The sequence below is a fragment of the Microcebus murinus genome, chromosome 2 (assembly GCF_040939455.1).
Source record: "Microcebus murinus isolate Inina chromosome 2, M.murinus_Inina_mat1.0, whole genome shotgun sequence".
Classification (NCBI taxonomy): domain Eukaryota; kingdom Metazoa; phylum Chordata; class Mammalia; order Primates; family Cheirogaleidae; genus Microcebus; species Microcebus murinus.
The window spans coordinates 118,129,134-118,154,893 of record NC_134105.1 but is presented as its reverse complement, the minus strand read 5'-3'; the positions used below and the strand labels follow the sequence as shown (position 1 = coordinate 118,154,893).

At 37.6% G+C, this 25,760-nt stretch overlaps 1 protein-coding gene across 7 annotated transcripts in view; it reads right to left on the bottom strand.

Annotated features, from left to right (window-relative positions):
- The window catches only part of DNM3 (dynamin 3), a 515,120-nt gene that overhangs the window by 451,676 nt on the left and 37,684 nt on the right, over nucleotides 1–25,760 (bottom strand). The window contains exon 1 of one of the 7 annotated variants that reach the window (XM_012765129.3): nucleotides 13,350–15,573. The exons of the other annotated variants lie outside the window; for them this stretch is intronic. Within the exon in view, the coding sequence (XP_012620583.2) occupies nucleotides 13,350–13,423 (74 nt within the window). The 5' untranslated portion in view covers nucleotides 13,424–15,573. Of the gene's footprint in view, nucleotides 1–13,349; nucleotides 15,574–25,760 lie in introns of those variants that run through there. 7 annotated transcript variants of the gene reach the window in all.

The following is a 25,760-nucleotide window of genomic DNA, read 5'->3' as shown; positions in this document are numbered from 1 at the left end:
GGAGAGATAAACACAAACTGTGAATGGTCTGCCAGTAAATGAGTTTTGGGTCAATATAAGATTTGCCAAATGAGTTACAAAAATAACATTTGGTTTTCAGAGCATTTTTGCATTTTTAAATAGTAGATAAGAAGATTGAAGTGTTTTAAGTAACACCTAGTGAATAATAAGTAGTCAAAAAATGTTAACTGCTATTACCATGATTATTATTGTCATTATCCTCCTCATCATCATCATTATTTTTAGTAATTGTCAGTTGTCCTAAAATTCATTTAGTAATTATTTACCTAAATTTGTTTCTGAAGCTAACATATCTCCATATCAATCAGTAGTGATGTCTTGCTAGCCATAGGCATGTGGCTTTAGGGTAGACCACACCCAGTTTGTCACCCTGTACACTAGCCCCCCTTATCTGTGGGGGACACGCTCCAAGACCCCCAGTGAATGCCTGAAACCTCAGCCAGTAGCGAACCCTATATAAACGCTAATGGGTGAGCAGCATAGACAGAGAGGACATGCTGGACAAAGGGATGATTCACATCCCAGGCAGGACAGAGCGGGAAGGCAAGAGATTTCATCATGCTACTCAGAACGGTGCACAATTTAAAACAAGAATTGTGTATTTCTGGAATGTTCCATTTAATACTTTCAGACCAAGGTTGACAGAGGGAAACTGAAACAACAGAAAGCAAAAATACAGATAAGCAGGGGGGGCTAGTCTATCTAGATTTTTTTGTGTGTGTATGAAAAGGAAAATGTACCAAAAAAACACACCTATAACTTTAACCTTTTCATCTGCTATTTTGAAAGTCATCAGCTACCTAAAGACCTCATTCTCTAAGAGCTCTCACTATTGTTCCACTGTCTGCCATGAGAAAAGGTTAATGCAAAACATAGAATGAATGCTTAAACAAACAAAAGAATCAACACAAATTCCAACTACAGTGTGCTCAATTCAAATACGGAATGAAATGAACCCCCTGGCATCCAGAGTATTCCACAAGCGTGTGGCAAGTGTTATTTCTAGCCACTTAAAAGCACCAGTGAAAAGAGCTCAGATACTTATAAAAGAAAAGATCTCCATTGCCATGAGGAGAGGCATTTATTAGCACTTAATGGCCCTCTTTCATTGCCTTTCCACTGATGCATCTCTAATTGTTCCAATTATAATTTCAAGTAACAAAACCAATAATGGTAAGTCTATAGTTCAGTGTGTGCATTTTGAAAAGAGGTCTTCAATGGCACAAACTACATATAAAATATATGACAGCATGGGATCTGGGCAGGCGATGTCGCAATAAGGAGAGAGGAGGAGGTCTGGAGACAGCACTGGCTAAGAAACCAGCTTAGGTTCCAGCTGTGACCTCACCACATCATTTAATCTATACGAGACTCCTTCTACATCTTTAAGATGTGAGGATTAAAGGGGTGTCTTCTAATGCCTCTGCTAATTCCACCAGAAAAGAAGAAGAAATCATGACACACAGGATCTGTTTCCCACTCTGACTTTCCAGGCAATCCTAAGGCTTTCTGCTTTACCTCCATAACTGGGATGTCAGCATCCAGTTTAAAGTTCAAGAAAAGCAAGAACCATCTCATTTGTTTTCTCCTCACTACCGCACATAGCACATAGCAAGTGCTCAAAAATCTCAGAGGGAAGGAAAAAAAGGGAGGGAGGAAGAGAATGAATGAGGCAGGAAGGCAGAAAGAAGAAAAAGGAGGGAGGGAGGGACAGGCCAAGGAATTAAACATGGCTCAGGCATTGCATGTAAGAGGACAATGGTAAAAGATGAGCTTGGAATACTGATTTCTTACTTTTAAGAAAGATCATATTAGGAAATTTCAAGATTTGAGAATATACTATGTTAGAGAATATTACAGAGATGTCTATTCAATGTTTTCTGTGATCAGAAATTAAGATACTGAAAAACATAAATGTATTAATACAATAAGCTATGTACATAGGTAAAACATTAGGTGTAGAAAATTCTAGGATTTTTATTTGTTTAATTGATAATTTTATTATAAAATGTTTCTGTGTGCTTCTTGAGATTTTTCTTGACTTAAAGTCTGTTAATCTGACAGTATATATTGATAATCAACTTTCTTTTAGCTATTGTTTGCATGTTATAACATCTACCCTTTTACTCTCCATTTAACTGTGTTCTTACATTTAAATTGTTTTTCTTGTAAATAGCACATATTTGAGTCTTGTTTTTATATCCAGTGTGACAATCTGTCTTCACTTGAAATGCTTAGCTATTCACGTATAATGTAACTAATAAAATAGATGGATTTAGAAAAAAATAAGCTATGTACAGTTATGTTCTATTATTGTAATACATTAAAATAATGAAGCATAAATTTTTTCATTATTGACTATTTTTCTTCATTTTAGTATCTAATATCAATATTGGTAAGAAAATAAATACCAATCAATTAAAAATGAAAATGCTGAAATTTATAAAGGAAATGAGAGGGGGAAAAAGACAGAAAGAAACCTGACCCACTACATGGAAAGAGGCATTTTGATATAAGAGTTCTAACATTAGCAAATAATATTAATAAAATATAAGTACTGTATTTAATTACATATTTATACAACCTAATCTATATTACATGTGTTGGCCTGAACATGAATATGTGAAATTCACTAATAGATGCCAATAACTCAAAACTGTGAGTTTTCAGACATTACTCTCCATGGTATATTTTCAAGAAGTCAACACAAAAGATTGATATTATCATTGAACACAGAAGCAGAGAGTTTTAGATATTTAAAGCATTTTATTAAAGGCTTAAAAATCCTAAATTACTGTGTCTTAAGCCCCATTGGGGTTGCAGTTTTAAACAGTGGATCAAAGTAAGCCTCATTGAGAAAATGCAAGTTGAGCAATGACTTGAAGGGGTAAGTGAACTAGCCACACAGATCTGGGGAGGCGTGTGCCTGGCATGTGAGTGAGGAATGAACAAGGGCAAGAAATCAGAGATTAGGTCAGAGAGAGAGAAAGGAGGGGCAGATCACCTGGGCCACTGTAGGGACTCAGGATTTTCTACGTGTGAAATGGGGCGCTATCAAAGGATTTCGAACAGAGAAGTGACATGATCTGACTCACATTTTTAAAAGGTCACACATTAGCTATTGGGAATAAGCTTAGGGGTCAAAGAGAGAAGCAGGGAAAACAATTAGGCAATGTTAGAGTAACAGAGGCAAAACATCAGGGAAGCTCGGACCAGGGTGGTAACAGTGGAGGTGGTGAGAGGTGGCCACATTCTGGGTACACAAAAAAACACAGCCCATCTAGAATTATTGCAATGCAATTTGGCGGGACAAAGACAAATTTGTTTCCAAAATTACTTGAGTTCAAATCTTAGCTCCACCCCTCATGGAGTCTCTATTGCCTTGGCAATATTTCACATCATCTCTCTAAATTTCATGATCCAGGTCCATAACATAAAAACAGCATCGCTTACTCTGAAAAGTTGTTGAAAGGACTAAATAACTTGCATAAAGCACAAAGCAGAATGCCAGTAAACGTGGCCTCTTTTTCTTTTTTTAATTATGATTATGTGTTAGAGACATATTTAAAATATAAAAAGCCCAGGAAATCATCCCTAGTGGAAATTTCCTAGAAGCCAAGAATTTATTTTTTTCTGAGACAAGGTCTCACTCTGTTGCCTGGACTAGAGTGCAGTGGTGTGAACATAACTCATTGCAACCTCAAACTCCTGGGCTCAAGTGATCCTCCCACTCACCCCACTGAGTAGCTGGGACTATAGGCGTGTACCACCACACCCAGATAATTTTTTAATTTTTTGTGGAGATGGGGTCTTGCTATGTTGCCCAGGCTGTTCTCGAACTCCTGTACTCAGGTGATCGTCCCATCTTGACCTCCCAAAGTACTAGGATTACAGGCATGAGCCAGGAGTTAAGAACTTTTAATGAAAATAACATACAGTTTCCAAAATAAATTGGCTATCTGTAAAATGTAAAAGATTAATGTATTTTCATTAAAAAACAAAAATAAGGGATTCAGGATTATGTCAAACTCTTCAGTATAAAGCACATTATCGATTAGATTCTGTGCAAAAGTTGCTTGACAATCTATAAGACAGCTAATGGTGGGATATGAAGTTCTCAGGTGCAAAAGAGTCTCTGGGGCTTTGAAATGGATCCAAGTTATTTAAAAAGGAACTGTCATAAGGAAGGAATTAAAAGTTGTTTTTCTTTTCTTTTCTTTTCTTTTTTTTTTTGAGACAGAGTCTCACTTTGTTGCCCAGGCTAGAGTGAATACCGTGGAGTCAGCCTAGCTCACAGCAACCTCAATATCCTGGGCTCAAGCCATCCTATTGCCTTAGCCTCCCGAGTAGCTGGGACTACAGGCATGCGCCACCATGCCCGGCTAATTTTTTCTACATAATTAGTTGGCCAATTAATTTCTTTCTATTTTTAGTAGAGACGGGAGTCTCACTCTTGCTCAGGCTGGTTTTGAACTCCTGGCCTTGAGCGATCCGCCCGCCCCGGCCTCCCAGAGTGCTAGGATTACAGGCGTGAGCCACTGCGCCTGGCCAAAAGTTGTTTTTCTTAACAGAGTGCAATAGAACTACAGCTATAACTATGTTACTAATGCTTGTCTAGCTACCTCATTCATTCCTTTAGCAAATCTTTGAAAGCTACAATGTTACAGGCATGAGAAGAGACGAACCATCCAGGAACAGCCAGGAAGGGGCTCTTCCCTCAGAGAAGCCAGTCTAGCACATGGATTCTTCATATACTGAAATCACACTCTATCTCCATCAGTACTGGACCACCTGCTACAGTTAAAAACTCTCTACTCCCAAAACAGCCTATTACGTTTCTAGTCCTGAGACTATAAGGACTAGCGTTAAGCCTATGCATGGTTTTCACCCTCACAATCTACTAGTCTCCACACTGATTTTCCTGTCGGTCTAGTTTCTTCACCCTTCAATAAAATTAATTTTGTGTCCCACCCCCAAGTAAAATCTACTGAAAATACCTTCCTCACCTATTAAGAAACTAATCCTCATAACTACCTTATTATGTTAAAAGATTTCTTTCTGATTTTCAAGATCCTCCCCTAAACCTAGTCTCCTACTAAGTAAACACTTTTTGGCTATTTTCCTCCCTACCACAAACACTAGGGGAAAAAAATCCTCAGCTATCTTGAGACAAGTCTCTCCAGGGCCCTCCGCCATGCACGCCAAATTCCTCCACTCCATGCTTTTGCTACTGTGGCTCTCTCAACCTTAAATACCTTCTGTCTCTTTAATACAAGTAATTTCATTCAATCCTCATAACCAACTGTGATTTAAGCAAGACAGGCGTTATCTCTATATGGCAAATTAAGAAGCCAAGAGTTATTTTTAGACTTCCTACTCTCTGCTTATTCAAAAAGGAAGAGTGATATTTGATATGAATTTTGAATAATGAGTAAGCACTTTCCAGGTTATCAGATGAGGATGAGGACATTTCAGATGGATATGTGAAGGCCAGGGAGGTATTAAAGAGAAATACATACACAGTAACACGCATGTGTATATGTATGAACGTATCCACATAAAGCTATGAACTGCTCCACTAGACTATAGATGCAAGAAATGTCTCATCTTTTTGATTTTCAAATTCAAATCAGTTCAGACTTGAAGGCCAATGGTCAGCCGTATCAGTAAGAGGTCCAACATCAGACGTATGTGTAAGACCTCTTCTCCTATCCCTTGGGTAGTAGCAGGACCCCAAAGGTGATGCAATGAAGAAAATGTGAGGCAAGGGCTATAGGCACTGGCCCATAGCAACCTTCCCTGGAGATGCTCATTGTCCCCTGTGGCCCTGTTGAAGGTGACTTAGCTCCACTGGTAGCGTCCACTACTGACCCTCCATGCCACCCTTCCCGGCCTCTGTGCCAAGTTAGCTGTGAGGACCACCTCCACAGGTGTCGAAGTAATTGTCTCAGTGCTCAGCCCTTCCTAACACCCACACAACATACCCACCTCAGGACCTCCAAGGCACTGCCTCAATAGAGCACCAGCTTCAACTACCCACAGAAAAACAGACCATCCTTGACTTCCTCTCCTGGGAAAATATCTTTCTTCCCCCCTGGGAGAGATCAGCCAATCTTCTAAAGATAGCCTGCATTTCTTTCCCAATATCTTACAACAGTAATGGGGTCTAGTTGTTCTCCCAAGGGCCTCAGACATAGGATGGTCCTAAAAGCCTGGGCCATAAACTCTAGGACCACCCAAGAGCCTGTTCATATTCCTTGGATTAAGGAGAACTCATTCTTTAGGAATGCTGCAGACAACCTCCCATTCCCAAGGATAGACTGTATACTACTTTTAATGCTACAGAACAGACAATAAAGTTAAATTTTCTTATCTTGCTACAGTAAATTCTTAGGAAGTTTGCTCTGTTACATATACAAGTAACTTTATGTCTTCTTTCCCCAACTATATCACAGCCACCTAGTATAATTTCCAAATAGATACTTATATATATGTTACAGATATATTTTAGATGATTATTATATTATAAACCCATACTTTTGACCTATCACAAGCCAAACTGTCCCTTAACATATAGTTAGGTACAACAGTTACAACAAAGTTTATAATGCAGATATAAGATACATATCCTTTTATCACAGCATTAGAAGGGGTCACACATTATTTACAAGCATAAAGCAAATTTTCATTTCAACAGATTCTAAATTTGGTCAATAAAAATTCTCTCCAATTATTCTTCTACTAAGCACCAGCTGGATACAATGAATGCAGTGCTCATGTCTAGCGGAGAATGAATTTTAGCCTTGTGATTATTTTGCCCATAATATAATATTTTAAACATTTTTTAATCAAAATTTTAAAGTGTTCAATGTCTATGTAGAATTTATAGCTGCTACCTCTTTTCAGTCGAAGGTTACTTAAGCCCCATTTTCCCAGAGTGACATGTCTATAAGTTAAATTTTCAAGTTCGAAGTTCAATGAACACTTCCAACAAAATTATCTTTATCGATTTCCACACTAACAATGGGCTGTGATTGAAAGGCAATGAATTACAAGACAGAAAGAGTTTGGTTCTGACACGAGCTACAGGGCCTTAAACAAGTTACTGAACTCCTGTTACTAACTCTTTCACCTGTTCTGTCATTTGTAAATATAGCAATAGTACGCTTGCCCTCCTCCAATGTATTTGAATTATGCATTAATAAATAAGATAGTCCTTGGGAAAGGTCTCTAAAAATTGTACTGCAGTGTTGGGGGGGGGAGTAAGGTGATATTATTAACATCCATCTTGGAGCATAAATTTAAATGGAAAAAAGTTATATATGGAAAACTAACATTCATGAGCTTCTGGAGAGCTGAACACATGAAGGCAGACAGGAGAATGAATAAGCACTCAGCCACGTGCGGGCTCAACTCCACAGGGACAGAAGCTCCTGCACTTGGGACCCGTCCAGACTTTGCTTATGTGTCTCTTCATCTGGTTGTTTATCTGTATGCTTTAAAAAGGTAGACACGTACAAAGGAGAGATCTGCCGTCAAGTGATTTTGAAAGTTACAGTATTTATCACTCTCCATTCTATGACATCAAACTATACATATAAAACACTTTTAACAGTCAGACACATTTTTCATCTTATTTCTCTCAATTAGAACTTTTCCTTCTACTCTCATCCTATTTTCACCCCCGTTCAACCCTTTGCAAAGCTTTTTTTAAACACAGCCATTGTAGAAAATTTTCACTCCGAGCACAGAAGAATACAAGCAGTTTTTAACAATAGTACTTTTATGTGGCAAATTGGAATTTCCAATCCCTAACAAACACCTGACCACCAACCTGTCACTACCAGCAGATACGTCAATTATCAAAGTATGTTGCTTCTGACAAAATGACTTTGCCTCAAGCTGATCAATGTCCCACGAGTAAATTTCAATATGAAAGACAGTGGCAAACATTTGCTGAGCCAAAATGTTAGTAAAATAATAAAGATTTAAGCCTTTGATCAATAAAAAAAAAAATCCTCTCTCCTTTATAGCAAAGATTATCACCCCTGAACACATTTCTATCAAGTCAACAACACTCCAGGTCACTACTTTGATTTTAAGCCATTGTCCAGATTGTAGACTATTGCTTATAAAAGACAAAAACCTCTTCCACATCAGAAATTTTAGATCTTAGAAGGTTTCAAGGCTTATCCTTCCTGAAAGTCAACAGGGCTACACAATTCAATCATGAACATTTTTACTTTCATTTTACAGAAGTCTGATTTTGTTCACTGACTATTCTCAAAGAACAATTAAAATATTTATTTCTTTTACCTGGTTAGAGAAATCTAATGGAACTTTTATACATGATTTTTAATAATTTCTATTATACCATAGGTTGCTATTTCAATTAATGATATCTAAAAAAGAACACTATAGTTTAGAATAAAAAAAAATAATATTTGCTACTCCAAATCTAATAAAGTTAATATATATAGTCTGAGGGTTCTTTATTTTTGAAAAATCCTAAATATTTATTTACCTTTTTTTGATCCCATAGAACAATACAGCCCTAAAATTATTATTTTGAAAAATGTGCTATGGAAATGTCAACTTGAACTGATATATAAAGCTTCCTTGGCATTCATTTCATCTATAACCAAGTTTTCTATACCTTCTACACAGCTCTACCTCTCAGCAATATATGTAAGAAGCACTAACTCTTGGACACCCAACAAAAAATGACAACAGAATGAGACCCTTTGGGAAAGGCCCCAGCTAGCACTTTAATTGCCAAAACTTTATTTTAATGTTAAATTATAAATGTCATTAGCATTTTCTTATTTGCATTCTTAAATCGCAGTATACCTAGCATTTAACATTTCTTGATGGAGTATTCATTTGAAACACCAATTACTGTACCATGTTACAGGGATGCCTTCAGTAGATATTAAAGAGTGATCTGGTAAGCCTGCATAAATTGCAAGCTTTTATTATTATTATTATTCCCTTTGCAAGCATTTTCCAATGTGTCTGTCTTCTCCTTTGCCATCACTATACTGGGTACCACTTCTCCCTGGCATCAGTGTGGCTGCCCTTACCCACGCCTCTCCTCCTTGCTCCTGGTCTGCACCTCCTCCTCTGTAAGGGTGTAGATGTCAGACAATACAGTCAGGGAGATTTATGTAGAAGTGAGTGGCTCTGGACAAGGACCCGAGTTGTTCACCCATGGGTAATCCAGAGGAAATTTGCTACATCACTGCAGCTGCTCAGGGCCTGTTTCATTCATCTCTTGTCTCTCAGCACCGTCTTCTTTCAGGGTTATATGGAAAAATCAAGAATGTGAAAATGCTTTCCATGGCCTAATACATGATGATTTTACTGTCGAAATTACGGAGAACAGTGAAGTTTTGGGATTTCTCAATTCTGACCAGGTGAGGCATGACTACAGTAATGCTGTCTTCCCCAGGCACTGAACTCTATACATTTCAAAGCATTGACAATAGGCGTATATTATCAACTTCAGTATAAAAATGTTTCAGCTTTCCAACCTTGAGGGGGAAAAAAAGCAAACGAATACCTCCATCTCTCTCCATCCTGTTTCACACACTGCCCCATCTGCTATCACCTCCAGAGCCAAGCTTCTTGAAGGAGATTTTTTTTTTTTTTTTTTTTTTTTTTTTTGAGACAGAGTCTCGCTTTGTTGCCCAGGCTAGAGTGAGTGCCGTGGCGTCAGCCTAGCTCACAGCAACCTCAAACTCCTGGGCTCCAGTGATCCTTCTGCCTCAGCCTCCCGGGTAGCTGGGACTACAGGCATGTGCCACCATGCCCGGCTAATTTTTTATATATATATCAGTTGGCCAATTAATTTCTTTCTATTTATAGTAGAGACGGGGTCTCGCTCTTGCTCAGGCTGGTTTTGAACTCCTGACCTTGAGCAATCCGCCCGCCTCGGCCTCCCAAGAGCTAGGATTACAGGCGTGAGCCACAGCGCCCGGCCTTGAAGGAGATTTTTAAACCATGCCTCCCTGACCTCTAATGCATGCCTTGACTGAAGAAATTCAGGTCAGCCCCTACTTCACCCTGGAAGCTGCCCTCACCAAGATCACTAATGACTTTCTTGTTTCCTAAAGTGATGGGACACCAAGAATTTATCTTCTTCTTTCAGCTAAACTTGTTATCGCTGACCCCTCCTCCCCTCCCCTCTCCTCCCCTCCCCTCCCCCCTCCTCCCCTCCCCTCCCCTCCTCTCCTCTCCTCTCCTCTCCTCATGCTTTTTCTTCCAACCTCTTTCCTCCTTCTCAGTGCCTTCAATTGTCCATTCCTTCTGGAGGTTTTCTTTGCCATCTTGTCACTCTACATGTTTCCATGATCCTCCCATCAGTGATTTCATCCAACCCCTGCTAATGGTCCCCATTCATGAACCTGCAGCTCCAATCTCCCTTATGAGCTCCAGACCTCTATTTGTTATATCAATATACCACAATCACCCTAAACTCATATCCTAAACTGAATACACTATTGTCCTCTTTGAATCTGCCCTCCCTTGTTTATTTCCTATACTTGTGAATGGCACTACCAACCACTTAATTAACCAAGGAAAAGTCTGGGAGTCATCCCTGATTTTCTCCCTCTCCCTTAGTGTCTAAAAACTCGAGTCCTCATAAATTATTTATTGGCAATCCTCCCCCACTGTGCATTCTCTTCTTTTGCTGTACACTGAACTCTTTGTGATGCCTGTGTATCCCATCTTCTTTCTTGCGTCCTTGCCTTTGCACATGCAGTTTTCTCTACCTAAATACCTCTCCCCTTACCCCCTTGTCCTTCAAGACTCAGCTCAGGTGTCAGCCCCTCCAAAAACACTTTTCTTAACCTGCCTAGGCTAGACTATGATACTCCTACTCTGAGCCCACTATATATGTTTTGTCTATTTTCCATCTTCCTAACCAGACTGTCAGCTCCCAGAAAGCAGGAACCATGCCTAATTCATTCCTAGGTATCCAAAGTGTGGTATAATTCCTGGTACATTATAGGCCTTCAGTGAATATTTTATGGATGAATAAACAAACAAACTCTGAGTCACTTCCATTGTCCACATTTCTGTGCTTCCTGCCATCTGTTACCATTCTTTATCACCTCATTCAAATATTATTTCATTTAGAAACCATCCCTGATTCCCATCTCCACTCTCATTTCCCATCTCTCCTATGATGATTAACAATAATTCAAAGTAGACAAGGAAATTTGAGTACTTACTTTTCTATTCTAATACTGTTCTTTTATAGGAGGTTTGGAGGAAAGGATAATTTAATTCATTTTTAGTTGCCTCAAATCTAGTGCTTTGGATTCTTTAGAGGAAGGCATGTTCATATTTGAAAAAAAAAAAACGAAAAGCAACACGCTAGCAAAAACCTCCCCTCCACCAAAACGCAGAAGCATCTCACAATAGAGCTTTCAAAAGCAGTCACAGATCTGTGTGTAGCACTGCTTATGAGCCATCACATGGCAGCAGCGGGGAAAACACACCAGCACCAAACCGAGACAAAGGGCAGAGATGAAGCCCGCTCTGTTCCTGCTGACGCTACTGAGGCCACTGCTCTCTCAGCCGGGCTCACAACACACAGGCCTCAGCCTGCCCCCAGCCCGGCTCGAGGAGCGTGAGACGGGCAGCCAGAGCTGTGCTTCTCAACACGGAGGGCACCGCTGCCATGCAAACTCCCGCTAGCTCCAAACCACTCGTTACCCCTTCCTCCTAAAAGTCAAACACATAACCTCCCACTGAAACCACAACAGTAAAAATAAAATTATTGGAAATAATATGAACATCGAAAAAGAGGGGACTATCACCCAATGATTACTTAGGATGAGTTAACAGAATAGTTAATATAAAAAAAATTCACTCTCAAGCAAGTTAACAAATCCAAATGTACAGTATGATTTCTCTTTCTTTCTCTCTCTATATATACAAACACACACTTCTAAATCATATAACATAACAGTATACTATAAGATAAATCTATGCCAAAATGTTAAAAGTCATTAATTTCCAGGTAACTAGATTGCAGGTGATTTTTATTTCCTTACAGTTGTATCCATGTTTTCTAAATATTCTTTAATGAACAAGTATCTCTTTAATAAGAAGGAAAAACAGGTTTTAAAAAATGAAATGGCATCTCTTGATTAAATTTTGTAAACCTCTAAATCTTCATAAATATAGTCAATTTTTATTTGTATCCTGAAGACTTAAAATAAAATTTTTTATATAAGTCTTAATTGGTCTTGCAGGAGATGATACAAGATTTGTAGAATAACTAGCTCAGCAAAGTGACATTTTGGGATGCTCAATAAAATGCTTACTTGTGAAACTAGCTTCAAAATGAAAATGATAATAAGAAATGCACTGATTTTAAAACAGATTTCTTACTAAGAAAAAGTCTAATACAAAGTCAGAAAGCAAAGGTTATGGCCAATTAGGGCAAAGATTACATTTTTATTATTTTCATCTATAAAATGTAGAAAATGCCAGATTAACAGTAAATGAAGTTCTTACCAGATTCAACATAATTCTAAGGTATGGCCTACATGCCATAGCCTCATAATTTAACCTATACATATCCTAGATAGGATATCTCTCTCCTACATAAATCCTGAAAATGTTATAGACAATAACAACAACCTTAGAAGAAAAGGTTCTTCATAAATACAAGTAAAAGATGAACTTCAAACCTAGAAACTTGATTAGTACTCTAGCATTTATCAACAAAAGCTACTCAGTCAAAAGTAATTTAAATGCTTAACTGTATTTTTCTAATTGGTCTAATTGACTTCACAAGCCAATATTAGCACAGACAGTATTAAAAAATCAGGCAGAGAGACAAACCAAGGAAAGAAACAAAAAGGAGAACTTGTTACAGAATTATTTCAGAAAGTTCAGTGTTATCAATGTACTAGATTCTATATCTTCCCATTAATGAAGGAGATAACTGGGAAGATTGTTTTTTATTTATTTAGCAGGTATTCATTAAGCATTCGCTATGGCATAGCATGTATTAATCTAGATTTTCAACCAAAGAAGCAATTCTCCACAGCATTTCCCTCACTTAAAATCAAAAGATTGACAAGAGATAGACATGATTATTCACTACTGTCAAATCCCTGACATCTGTTCTACTCATTAAAGGTCTATCCTTGACATTTATGGAGTAGGATAATAGCTAAAGTGTTTAAGAATAATCTACTTCAAATAAAAATGGATCAGGGAAAAAATATGTAAAATATTCTAATTAGAGAAAAGTACATAGTATAAATTTTAAATTAGACATTTAGAAGAAGCAAAACAAATCCTACCTAATGAAAACTTTGCTTGGTTGTTCATTTTTAATGTCTTGATTTGGCAAAATAAAAAGGTGGCAACTCTTCATTCATTGCTATTCTTTAAAAACTGATCCATGAAATTCAGCAGTCTGGGAGCCACTGATTCCAAGAGCACTTTTGCCGCCCAGAAGGTAGCTGAGCTAGTTTGGAATTCTGCCCCTAACAAAATGTCACTCATGCAGAAGATGCTCAAAAAGTATTTGTTAAATGAAGAAATGTAACCCTATTCCATGTAGACAATGTGGTTGGGGAATCACTTTAAGATGGTCTAGAAGATCTAAGACTTTAAAAAGTTTCAAAGATGAAATGAGAGAAGCAGCAATATATTAAGATACAATCGAGGGAGCAAATTTTTGCCCTAAAAAGCAAAATTTTCCCACACTGCCTACAAGGTTTTAACTCATTGTTAACACTGCCTAAAATTCTAATACTGGGTAGGATATATTTGAATTAATATATCCTATTCAATATTCTTTGAAAATATAAATAATTTGAGCTGGGCGTGGTGGCTCGTGCCTGTAATCCTAGCACTTTGAGAAGCCAAGGCAGGAAGATGGCTTGAGGCCAGAAATTCAAGATTACAGTAAACTATGATGGTGCCATTGCATTCCAGCCTGGGTGATACAGTAAGACTCTATCTCTAAAAAAAATAAGATTAAATCCATCAATCAATAAATAAGAGAGGATTAAGGAATATAACTATTTAATGTGACTATTTTATCAGAACAATTGCAGGGGTTTTGTCATAGTGTTTACTAAGCATGTAAAATATAACCATATAGTTAAGATTATGAGATATCTTTATGATAATTTAATACTTAATCAAAAGTTTTAGCTATTTCACATACCTGCATGCAAATAATACATTGGCTTATATTTCAATTATATTAGATTGAATCACCCCAAATTGCTGGATTTTTTGGTCAAAATTATCAAATATTAAATCATTTTTAAAAGTTTGGGTTATATGTTACTGTAATGGTGAATATATGATACCATGTAGTATTAAAACCCATATTACTGTTAGGTAGCTAGTGAGAGATTCCGGGACTCCTGGGGACGAAAGTTTGCCTTGGTATAATTGTTCCACCCTAATTCTCTCCATACCTGGGGGAGGAGGGAATACCCTATGACTCTGCCAATCAGAACTTGGCGCACCAGCTGCAAAAGAATGCAGAGGACTCTCTAGACCACAGGCCGAGCAGCATAGGTCCCATAAAGTCTGGAAAGCGACCTAGAACCCACATGCAAGGGAGTGAAGTGCTGGCCTAAGCAACTTTGGAAATGAGTGGAGCCTACAAGAATAAGAGCAAGAGGAACTGCACTTAACCACTGTACTCCACTTGGTAAAGCTGCTTCCCCTGGGGGTACCAGTTAACAATGCTGATACTGTCACACATGTATACAGCAGGAGTGAACAATTAAGTGGATGGATGAGGGCCAAGTTTCTCAATGTTAGCATTGGAAGTTACAGGTAAACAAGAGGAGGCTAGAATTATCCACGTGGTAACGGATTAGATTTGGACATATGAGTATAAACTCATGTTTAGCTTAACACAGAAATGATTCCATACAGAAATAATACACACGGGTTAGTATACACATATATATCTCCTTGCTCTGTCAGCTGAGAGAGCCTAGAAGCAATTACATCCCAGTAGCTATGAGTACACCTAGTCCCCAGATCTTGGTTTCTAATATCATTTCCAAAAACAGGAACCAGGGCTCCTTGGAAAAATAGCTGATTCTAGAACTAGGAAAGGAAATATAAAAGATGATCCTAGAGCATCCGGTAGTGACAGAAAGTTAGGAAGTGCTCAAAACACATACACACACACAAAATGACGGGAGTTTACCAAAGACACACAGGAGCCAACTGAAAGACACAGCTCCCAAGGGAACAGTATGAGCAACAAAATAAGTAGCACTGAATTTGAGAAATGAAAATAAAATTCTAAGCTCCCCCCAACTGACTGAACAAACGCCTCTTGGCCAAGGGGACCCCAGAGAAACTTTAAAAACTGGATGGGAAGTCAGACACATCTCGTTTTCCCCCCTCCCATGTTAACCACCACTGGGCTTTCTTCCCTAGGGGATACAGAGAAGCCAGCCCTTTGAAAAGACTTGCTGCACTGCCGACTTCTTTCTTTTTTTTATTTCAGCATATTATGGGGGTACAAATGATTAAGTTACATATATTACCTTTGCCCCACCAAGGTCAGAGCTTCAAGCGCGTCCATCCCCTAGACAGTGGAACCACACCCACTGGGTGTGACTATGCCCTTCCCCTCCTCCCCCCACCTGCCAGACACCGGATGAATGTTACCACTATATATGCACTTAAGTATTTCATCAGTTAATACCAATTTGCTGGTGAGTACATGTGGTGCTTGTTATTCCATCCTTGGGATACCTCACTTAGTGGAGTGGGCTCCAGTTCTTTGCAGAATACTACAACGCTGCATAAAATAAATGTTCATGAATTTATACTGATATGAACAAATAAATAGAGAAGAATAGAAAAACCACACACGCAGATGAATTCCAAATAATTTACATAGATAATGCACTCTCGGGTGGAACACTGCCCCCACTTCCTTAAGTGTGTTGAGCACAGTGACCTCCTTCGAAAGGATACAGTGTAGAAAGGGAGAAACCTGACAAACATTATGTCAGTCAGATGATGATGGGCAACATCAGCCATGATAAGTCACTGACAGCATGTACCTTTGACAGATGTGAAAAAATGGTAATTTCCCTCTGTGGTCCTTCTCCCAAAAACACATAACCTCATGAGGAAAAACAACAGATAAATCGCAATTAAGAGACATCCTACAAAATACTTGACCACTGCTCTTCAAAACTGTCAAGATCATCAAAAATAGGGAAAGTCTGAGAAACTGTCACATCTAAGAAGAACCTAAAGAGACATGACAGTGAAATGTAATGCCGTATTCTGGATATGATCCAATGATAGAAAAAGGCCAGGAGGCTAAAAACTAAAGAAATCTGAATAAAATATGGATTTTAATTAATAAAATTGTATCAACAGTGGTCCATTAATTGCAACAAATGTACCATACTAATGTAAGATATTAAAGATAGGTGAAATCAGGTGTGGGGCATATGGGGGCTCTCTGTACTATCTTTGCAATTCTTCTGTAAATCTAAAACTGTTCTTGAAGAAAATATTTATTCACAAAAATAATTCGAGAAGCGCTGAGATGTTTACTGCATATAATGGCTGCCAAATTTATACCTCCAACCCCATCTCTAATGTCAAAATTGGCATCAACCACCTTCTCCAGCCTTCTTATATGGGATACTCTTAGCTCTGATGTGCTAATCATTGTGGCCTTTTCGCTTTGATGCTCTTCCTACTCAAATAGGTTGTGAGCCATCCTAGCACAATTTGGTTGCAAAAGCATATAAAGTCAATTATAAGGGAAGATTATCAGAAACCAACTATGTTTAAGACCAGACTTCTCAAAAATCATGTGAAGTGACTTTTAGAAACTATGTCCAGTGTTATTTTACCTTCAGTTCAGGATGCATGACTGTTTTCATTTTTTGCTGCCACAACTGGTCTCTAATAATTAAGCCAAAAATGATATCCTCCTAAATAGATTGATACATGCTCTCTATACCACTCCCACATACAGAATTAAAAGTAATTATTATTACTAGTCTAACATGGACTATACTACCTTTATAATTCCCAAAGGTATTTTACAGGAGCAGTGTCAAAAAAAAAACAGTATAATGATATCTTTCCTCAGTGGAAGTTGCTTATAAATTAATTGAACTGATATCTAAAACTTCATATGAATTCTTCTTCATTCAGAGAGGCAAGAGAAGCTATTAGCCATTGTTCTAACTTTGAAATATTAAAATGTTCTGTGTAAATGCATATTTTAAAGTCAATTTTACCCAGGAAAGTCACCAACTCAATTTTAAATAAACTTGATTATGTTTTATCTCTAGGAAAGCATCTGGTAGTTTTCTAGGAAAATGAACCAACTAGTCATTTTTCTACTTGGCCAGAAATGCTACTTCTATATAAATTCACAGAATGAGTACTCCGTACAAGAATGGATGGAGAAAGCTTTAAAAAGCTAAATCTTAAAATAAAACCAGAAAACAGATTTACTATGAATTATTTTTAGCACCCAATTAGCATTCTAATTGGTAGATCCCACACTGAGAACAGATATCCAAAGAACTATACCCAAGATCATCGTTTGATTCATTCATCCTACTATAAATAAGTAAGGATGGTTGGAGAATAAAGGCTGGTACTCTTGTAGTTTTTCTCATCAATTTTTCCTTATATCCCAGTTCTCAGCACTCAATATTGCTACAAATCTCCAAAATACGGCTGGCAAGTCCTAATTAGAGCAACACAAAGTGAGGCTTGAACTCGGATCAGGACAGCTGCAGCACGTGTAGACGCCAACACCTGTAGACGCCCACGCAAGCATGGCAGCTACACTAAACATGTCAAACTGTTAGTGCTAGAAATAAAACCACTTAAAGCCCAATCTTTTACCTTATAAAATTATCCGTGATGAATGTTCAGTCAGTCTCTACTAATATATTTCCAGTAAAGAATTGTTTTAAGGAAGCTTTTTCATCTTCCCTAATCAATGGCCTTATCTCCTCTATCTTCTATAAGGAACTTCAATTAGAAAAAAAACAACAACACTTTTTCTCTTGTCTTCAACCTGTTTTGTTTTGGTTTTTTGGCTTAAGCTTTTCATAAACTTCAGCTAATTCTCAGTTTTAGCCTCCCCGACACTACCATGCCTAACCCTTCAGATGAAGTGTCTTTCTGTCAGAGACTGAGAGAGTAGCTGGTAGCCATTCTGCTATCTTTGTAATACGTCCTGTTAAATGCATAGTGTATTAAAGCCAATTATGTTACTGGAAAGTCACCAACTCCATTTTAAATAAATGTTACTCTTGAATTTTTTTTTAGTTACATGCCCCTCCCTTGACATTTTGTATTTTTCTATATACTTTATGCTCAGAGAACTGTCTATATAAATACACTGTTTTTTAAGATAAATCACCTTGTCCATATATATATGTCTCTGCTATTTAAATGATTCATAATAATCAGAATTTCTTTTTTTATTAACTACTGTCCTCATGAGTGACAGTCCCATCTAAAATATCTACTTTTTTCTAAGCTTCTTAAAATCTACCTTTAAAAAATGATACCCAGTACTACCTTGCTTTCATATTATAAACTCTAATATGGTCACCTTTTCCCAAAATTCCTTAAAACTCTATCACCAAGGCATCTTTATTAGTCATTACAAAACACAGAATTGCATTCTTTCTAATACTTTGTCCACTTTCAAAGAGATGACACCACTCTTGGCAAGATAAGACAAGAATCCATTAGATGCTCTGGCTTCATGCTAACTCACATCCGAATAGCACTGTTGTACTATCATGTTTGGTCTTCATAATAACCTTAGAAGTTTGAAGTGACAGGTATCATCATCCCAAGGCTGAAAACAGATAAATCATTTCCTCAAGGTTAGGAAGTCAAGCAAATGGAAATTGGGGCCTATTTCAGCATCCTTTCCATTATGCTACAGAATTAAACTTCCAGCTGACATCAGGACGCTAGTTCTCATCACTATTATTTCTTATATCTATGCTAGTTTTATAATCTATATTAAGAATACTTTTGAATGTTTCTAATAGCTGCAGAGTTTCTTCTCTGGAGAAATGACATTACTTCCCCCTTCTCTAAGTGAGGATGATTTCATTTGACCTGGTTTTATTCCCAGCTCCACTATCTTTCCACCATATAACTGTAAGACCTGGCTTCAAAACTCTAATACAACGTTACATTTTTTTCACACTTCTCAAGCAAATGATCTTTGTATTTTTACTATTTTTAATTTGAGAGTATTATAGGACTACAAATGCTTTGGTTACATAAATTGCCTTTGCACGTCCAACAAGCATGCCCATCCCCCAGCAAATGATTTTTCTAATGATTAAAAAAAAGAAAATTTTTGTTTCTTAAATTCTTCTCGATTCTTAATGCATAATTATAATAACATGCTGATTTCTAACAATATGTAGCAGAATAATAAAAAAATAAATACTAAGAAGGAAAAGAAGAATGCTTCGGTAGGAGATAACCAGGAACTTCTTGACCCTATGAATACTAAAATACAAAACAGGCTGCAGAGAGCATAATGGAACCAAAATCCTTTTTGACTTTCAAAAATCAGATTTTCACCTATGAGATTTGTCTTACATATATTCTGAAGGTCCCAACCTTCCCCATTAAGAAAAAAGACAATGGAAAAAAACTACACATCATGTGATACCTTAAAATAATTTGATAATTTGGTTGTAATATATTAATGAATTACATAAATCTCAAATATTTTCTAATATTGACAGGTATGCATGCACATTTACACATATGTATGTTGTACAAATGTGTTTATAAATTATCAAAGAAATATTAAAACCCAGCAGAGATTTTTTGAACCATATGAAAGAATTATCTATTTAACAAAGTAAACAAAACAAAACAAAAATAAAGGTTTACCTTATTTTAAGGTTCCCACAAATCATCAGAAAAGTGCCATAAAGAATGGAATGATTTAGCTACTCTAAGATACATTGGCAATAATAAAGGCAGACCAAAGAACTTATAAACAAGCTAAGAATTGGCTTTATAGTTTATGCATTCATGAAAACTATGGAAAACTTTAACTATTATACGTAAAACTTTTTTTAAAGGACTCTGCCCTCAGAATATATACTCTATGGACAAAGAACATATACTATCTGTATTTAGAAGTAATGGTCACTAGTTCAGGGCTATGGTCTTGGCTTCTGGTCCCAACCATTGACTACGATGTGATCTTGGACATGAGACTTTTCACCTTAATATCTTTACTTTTAAATGAGGGTACTGGATTAGACAATTTCTAAAATCCTTGTTTCCATAATCCTGTGATTCTATTAATAACAACAGAAGACTTCTACTGGCTGGAATCTAATCAATTCAGATTATTATCCTCCAACAGGAAATAGGAAGCTCTTTGTCCACAACCCACAGGTACTTGAGTTTCCCTCACAGCAATAACATCTCCAGTAATTCAATTGCCTAATGATTCTACCTTCTCATGCCCTTGTGTTTGATGGTTATGTGTTATTATTCAATCATATCACATTAAAATACAATTTTACTATAACCAAAGGGAAATATCTTTCTAGTAAGGAGATGTGTAATGACTCTTTCAGACATTAAACCAGAAAAGATGAAGACAACTCTGTGTGCCAACTTGTAAAACAACTGGCTTTAAGAGAGCTGTGTATATCTCAAGTAATGTTTATAGTATAGTCATTAATCAAATGCCTTGTAAATGAAATCACTGGACACATGTTTGCTACTAATGACTTCCTAGCCTAATTCTCAGGTTATAAGTATTAAAACTTGTATTTTTGCCCGTTCTCATTTCAAACTCAAGCCACAGCCAAAAAAAAAATAAGCTTTGATTCTAACTCTTCTGTTATAGACTCCAATATAATTCTAAAATTCCTAAAAACATAATGCAAATACAAGTAAAGATAATTTTTCAGACAAGCAGCAACTGGCCATGGGAATTCTTAAAAAAAAAAAAAAAATGGGAGGAGGTGGAGGAAAAGAAGGCATCATTAAAACTTGTTTTAGGCACAGTAACATCAGGATCCCTCAATTGTTTCTTATATCTGCTTCCCCCTCAAACTTTGCATCTCTGACTCCTCTTAAAACTATTTTAAATGCCTCATTATAAGCCTTTATTATCATCTCCTCTATCATACACCCATTAAATTGCCACCTGATTTATAGACAAGCACTAAAGTCACAAGCATTTGGCACTGACTGGTCAAATTTGGCAAAGTAAACTGGTAAATGCGGTTTACTTTGAAGCTCTATAGGTAGATCACTTAGACCACAAATAAAAGATACTACTACTGATGGAGGAAAAGGAGCTTAACAACTTGACGGGTTTCCTTTAAAAGGGAGATTACAATGTCACACTTTTGCCATATATTAATAAGAACCAACACTTCAGTTTATAATCATACAAAAGAGGCACCAAATGCATTTGCTGCCCTAAAATGTAAATTAAATACCTATTTAGCAGTTCTTAGCTCATTATATTACACAAGCCATTCTTATTTTAGCAAAACTCCCAGAATGCCATTTGAGACAAGTCTGGCTATTGCTTCCCTGAAGATTTCACTACTGTCAACAGCCTTGTGAGATCCCTGACCTGGCTACCTTCCACCTCTGCAGTCAGGGCAAAGTGGCCCCTAGCCTACAGCCTATTGACGTCTCATCCTGCTCCCAGTTCCATCTTGCACCCTCAGGGCTCTCCAGAGCAAGGTTACAGGCACTGCAACCCAAAGTCCAAGATCTTACCACTCCCTAACACCCACTTTGCAAACAGCTACCTGTTGGCCACCACTTGAGCCCAGAAGGGTGCACTGGTGGAGTCTGCCTTTGGGAGAAAAGCAAAGAGGCTCAGACAGGTCCTGAAAACAGCTTGAGGCCATGTAAGCAGAGAATTTTGGGGTCCCACTTACCTGGAACATGGTTTAGAAGGAAGGAGAGTTTGAGATCTAGGTGGGCACATCTCTGGCCCCCTGGCTCATCCTTGACCCCCCAATACCTAGCCACATGAGGAACAGTTAAGCGGGAGGAAAGACAGAGTAAGGCCCTCTAAAATTTGAGGCCTGGGACAAAGGCCCCATTGCCTAGGTTTAAGGGTGAAACTATTCCTAGTTATTTGAAATTTCAAAGAATTCTTCAGAGGCCTTGACTCTGAAGATGGGGGGCCCAGGCCAGAACATAGCTCTGCACTCTCTTTTTATTCACAGAGTAAAATCAGATTAAAATAAACATTAGAGGCATCCTTTAAAATAAAAATGAAGGCACAGCATAACAGTAGAAGTATATATGTTTTGCATAGAAGACAAAAAAAGGTTATTAGGATTCTATAAAACAAGCTCCAGATTCTTTTTTACCAAGTGTCATACCTACCTTCTCTCCATAGACTTTCATCATCAACAGCCAGCAACAGAGTCTCTTAGAAGTCAGCACACAAAAGCATCGCCTCAATTCCCTCCCTATGCCCTGGAGATTACCCAAGTTTGGGAGGACGCCAAAGGGCTCAGGTAATTGCACAGACCAAGTCAACATTTCCCAAGCACCTACACCTTGTGTCAAAGACCATGACAAAAGTTAGAGATGGAAAGATGGGTAAGATTTAACCCTGACATCAAGGAACATGTAGTATCAATGGCTGGATTGCAGTAACAGCCCCATTTGTTCACACATCCTGTATCCATACCCTTTGGCAGTGCCCTACCACAATGACCCTGGGCTTGGCCATATGACTTCCTCTGGACAATGGGACAGATGAAAATATATCAGAAGCAGAAATGTGAAAAGTTCTTACACATTAGAGGATTTCCCCTCACGATGCTCTTGAGAACCCTGTTGACGCCACTCGTACAAGTCTGAGCTCACCTGTTGAAGGACAGGAGATCACAAGACAACACTGAGGTGCCCCAGTCATCAACCAGCCAGCGCCCAGCTGGCCCAGCAGCTGTCCATCTGAGTGAGTCCCAGCAGAAATCAGCTGAGCCCTGTTGAGCCCAGCCCAAACTGCTGATTCCACAGAATCACAAGCTAAATTAATGGCTGTTATTCTAAGCCACTAAGTTTTGGGGTAGTTTATTGCAGGGCAAACAGATCTAACAGATACAAAACTGAAAGCCTTATAGGGTAGCCAGACTTGTATACGATTAATTGTAATACAGCATGAGGGCTGTAGTAGAACTAAGAACAAAATGTATGGATCACTTAGAGAAGAGGGTGATTAACCCTGCTAGGGCCAGCACGGAGGGTGGACAGGAGTGTCGCAAAAATATCATACAGGAGACAATACATATGCTTTATTCTGAGAAAAAGAACCACTTTAGGAGGCAACAGACTTAACTAATTCTGCTTCTTCCATCATTGATACAAATCTCCAGAGGGGATGCCAGAACCAAATCAGAATCCATGGGCTGCTGTGTCCACTAGGAAACTATGGGACAGTCCTTCAACCAGAAGCTCTGTCTCCCACAGCAGTTTCATCAGGACTTGAACCAGACAAGACTTTGAAAATGCAGCCAAGTTGAACATCGGTTTAACTCAGCTGCATTCAGCTCTCTGTGATCTCCCAGCAGTCAGACCGAGAAAATGACAATACACTGTCACTACGGATGGTGTGACAAGCACACTGAGCAGACAGATACACTGGGGGAAGCAAGCCTTACCTACAGATGTCTCAAAAGCCAGGCTGGGAAATGTCCTGCAATTTTGTACACATTGAGACTTTTACTACTGGTTATGATAAAGTCTACCATGAAAAAAGACTTTTGTTTAATATGCACATGCTCTAATAATCTTAAGGAAAAATGGGATCAAAGTGCAATTTATAGATTAAAGGTATGCATTCTTACAGTGTTATTTCTCATAGAAAAAGAGAAACAATTTAAATGTCCAATGATAAGAGAATATTTAGACATATGGTAGTGTAACTGTAATAAGGAATATTAGGGAGCTACAAAAAATATGCTTTCAAAGAGCATTTAATGAGATGGTAAAATTCTCACAAAATAATACACAAAAATTGCATATATAGAATAATCCCAATTGTGTAGAAAAATATGTTCATAGGAAAAATGTCTGAATGTCAACAGTATCCTTGGGCAGCAGGATCAAGGGTGAATTTTTTCTTCCTTATGTATTTCCATGTCTTCCAAATTAAAATATAAGTTATTGATAAAAACCAAAATTAAGGATTAGTTATAAAATAAGTGGTCTGTATGCTTCAAAAAATATCAATGTCATGAAAGAAAATGAAAGGGTAGGAAATTATTCTAGATTAAAGATTTAAAAGGCGTGACAACTAAATGTATTAATAATGTGTAATCTTGACTTCCTTGTCCAAGAGGAAATATGCTCTAAAGAATATTATTAGGACAATAGGCAAATTTTGAATATGGAAATAAAAGAATGTCCTTGTTCTTAGGAAACACATGCTAAAACGTTTAAGAGTAAAGGAGTATGGCATCAACCACTAACTCTCAAATGATACGTGTGTGTGTGTGTGTGTGTGTGTGTGTGTGTGTGTGTACAGAGACAAGAGACACAGAGACAAAGAGTGAAATAAAGCAATGTGGCAAAGCATTAACAATTGCTATGCAAGAGTTTTTTAAAACAATTCTTGCAACTCTTCTCCAAGTTTAAACTTCTCCAAGTTTAATTATCTCAAACTAAGTAAAAAATACTAATTTTAGATCTGGAAAAAAATCCATTTCAAAGAGAAAAATCTACGATAAGTAAGTTTACTATTTTAAAGGAAATTCTAAAAAGATTTCATTCCCAAAATGTTATGCAATATTTTCATGCCAATTAACAAAACCCTCTCCTTGAGGAAACCGAGGTGAGAGAGAGACAAACCTCCTCATTAATCCTGTTCCTCTGCTACTGGGCGTCTTTGCTGAGGCTGGACAGTCTCCCACTCAGTAGCCACTGGAGGCCAAAGGTGCTTGGCAGCACATCAAAGTCAGGCACTCTGGTGCCAGCATTTGCATGTCTATACTGCATGGAGAAGTCTGCCATTTCAGCAGAATACCCAGAATTATATTTTGCCCTGATCTTCATCCTGACTCCAGCTCTCAGACCCAGGCTCTATGGTGCTGCTTGTGGCTCAGCCTGGCCCTCTGCCTGGAGTCTCCTATTATCTCATCTGAGAATTTCCCACTCCTATAAATTTTCCCAAGTGTAACTGATACCCACACTTCTCAAGCCCTAATTGTCCATTTCCTTAAATTTTAACTTCCTGAAAGATGGGGAAATATCTTAATTATATACTTCATTATATTTAATGCATATTAAATATCATGATCACAAAATTAAAGAATTTTAACTACATCCTTAAAAGGCCACATCATTAAGAATTAATTGTATCTTATCTATAAGTGGTAATATGTTAGTGATTTGGTATCTCAATGGACTAAAGAAATGCTTTATATGGAATTAATTGAAAAAGTAAATAGATCAATATAATGTGATTACAACTTTAGTATTACACAATTATTAAGAAAAGTCATAGGATGGTATCACAGCTGCCCTCAATAAAATAAATAATTATGATTATGCCCTGAGACTTGGGTAGGTACCAACGAAGTGAATTATATTCACAACCAAAAAGTACTTCTCAATAAATTATCCACAAAATAATTCAAGCCTATCCCAGATACTCACTCCAATTTAGCAAAGAAATAAGATACATAGGTTTG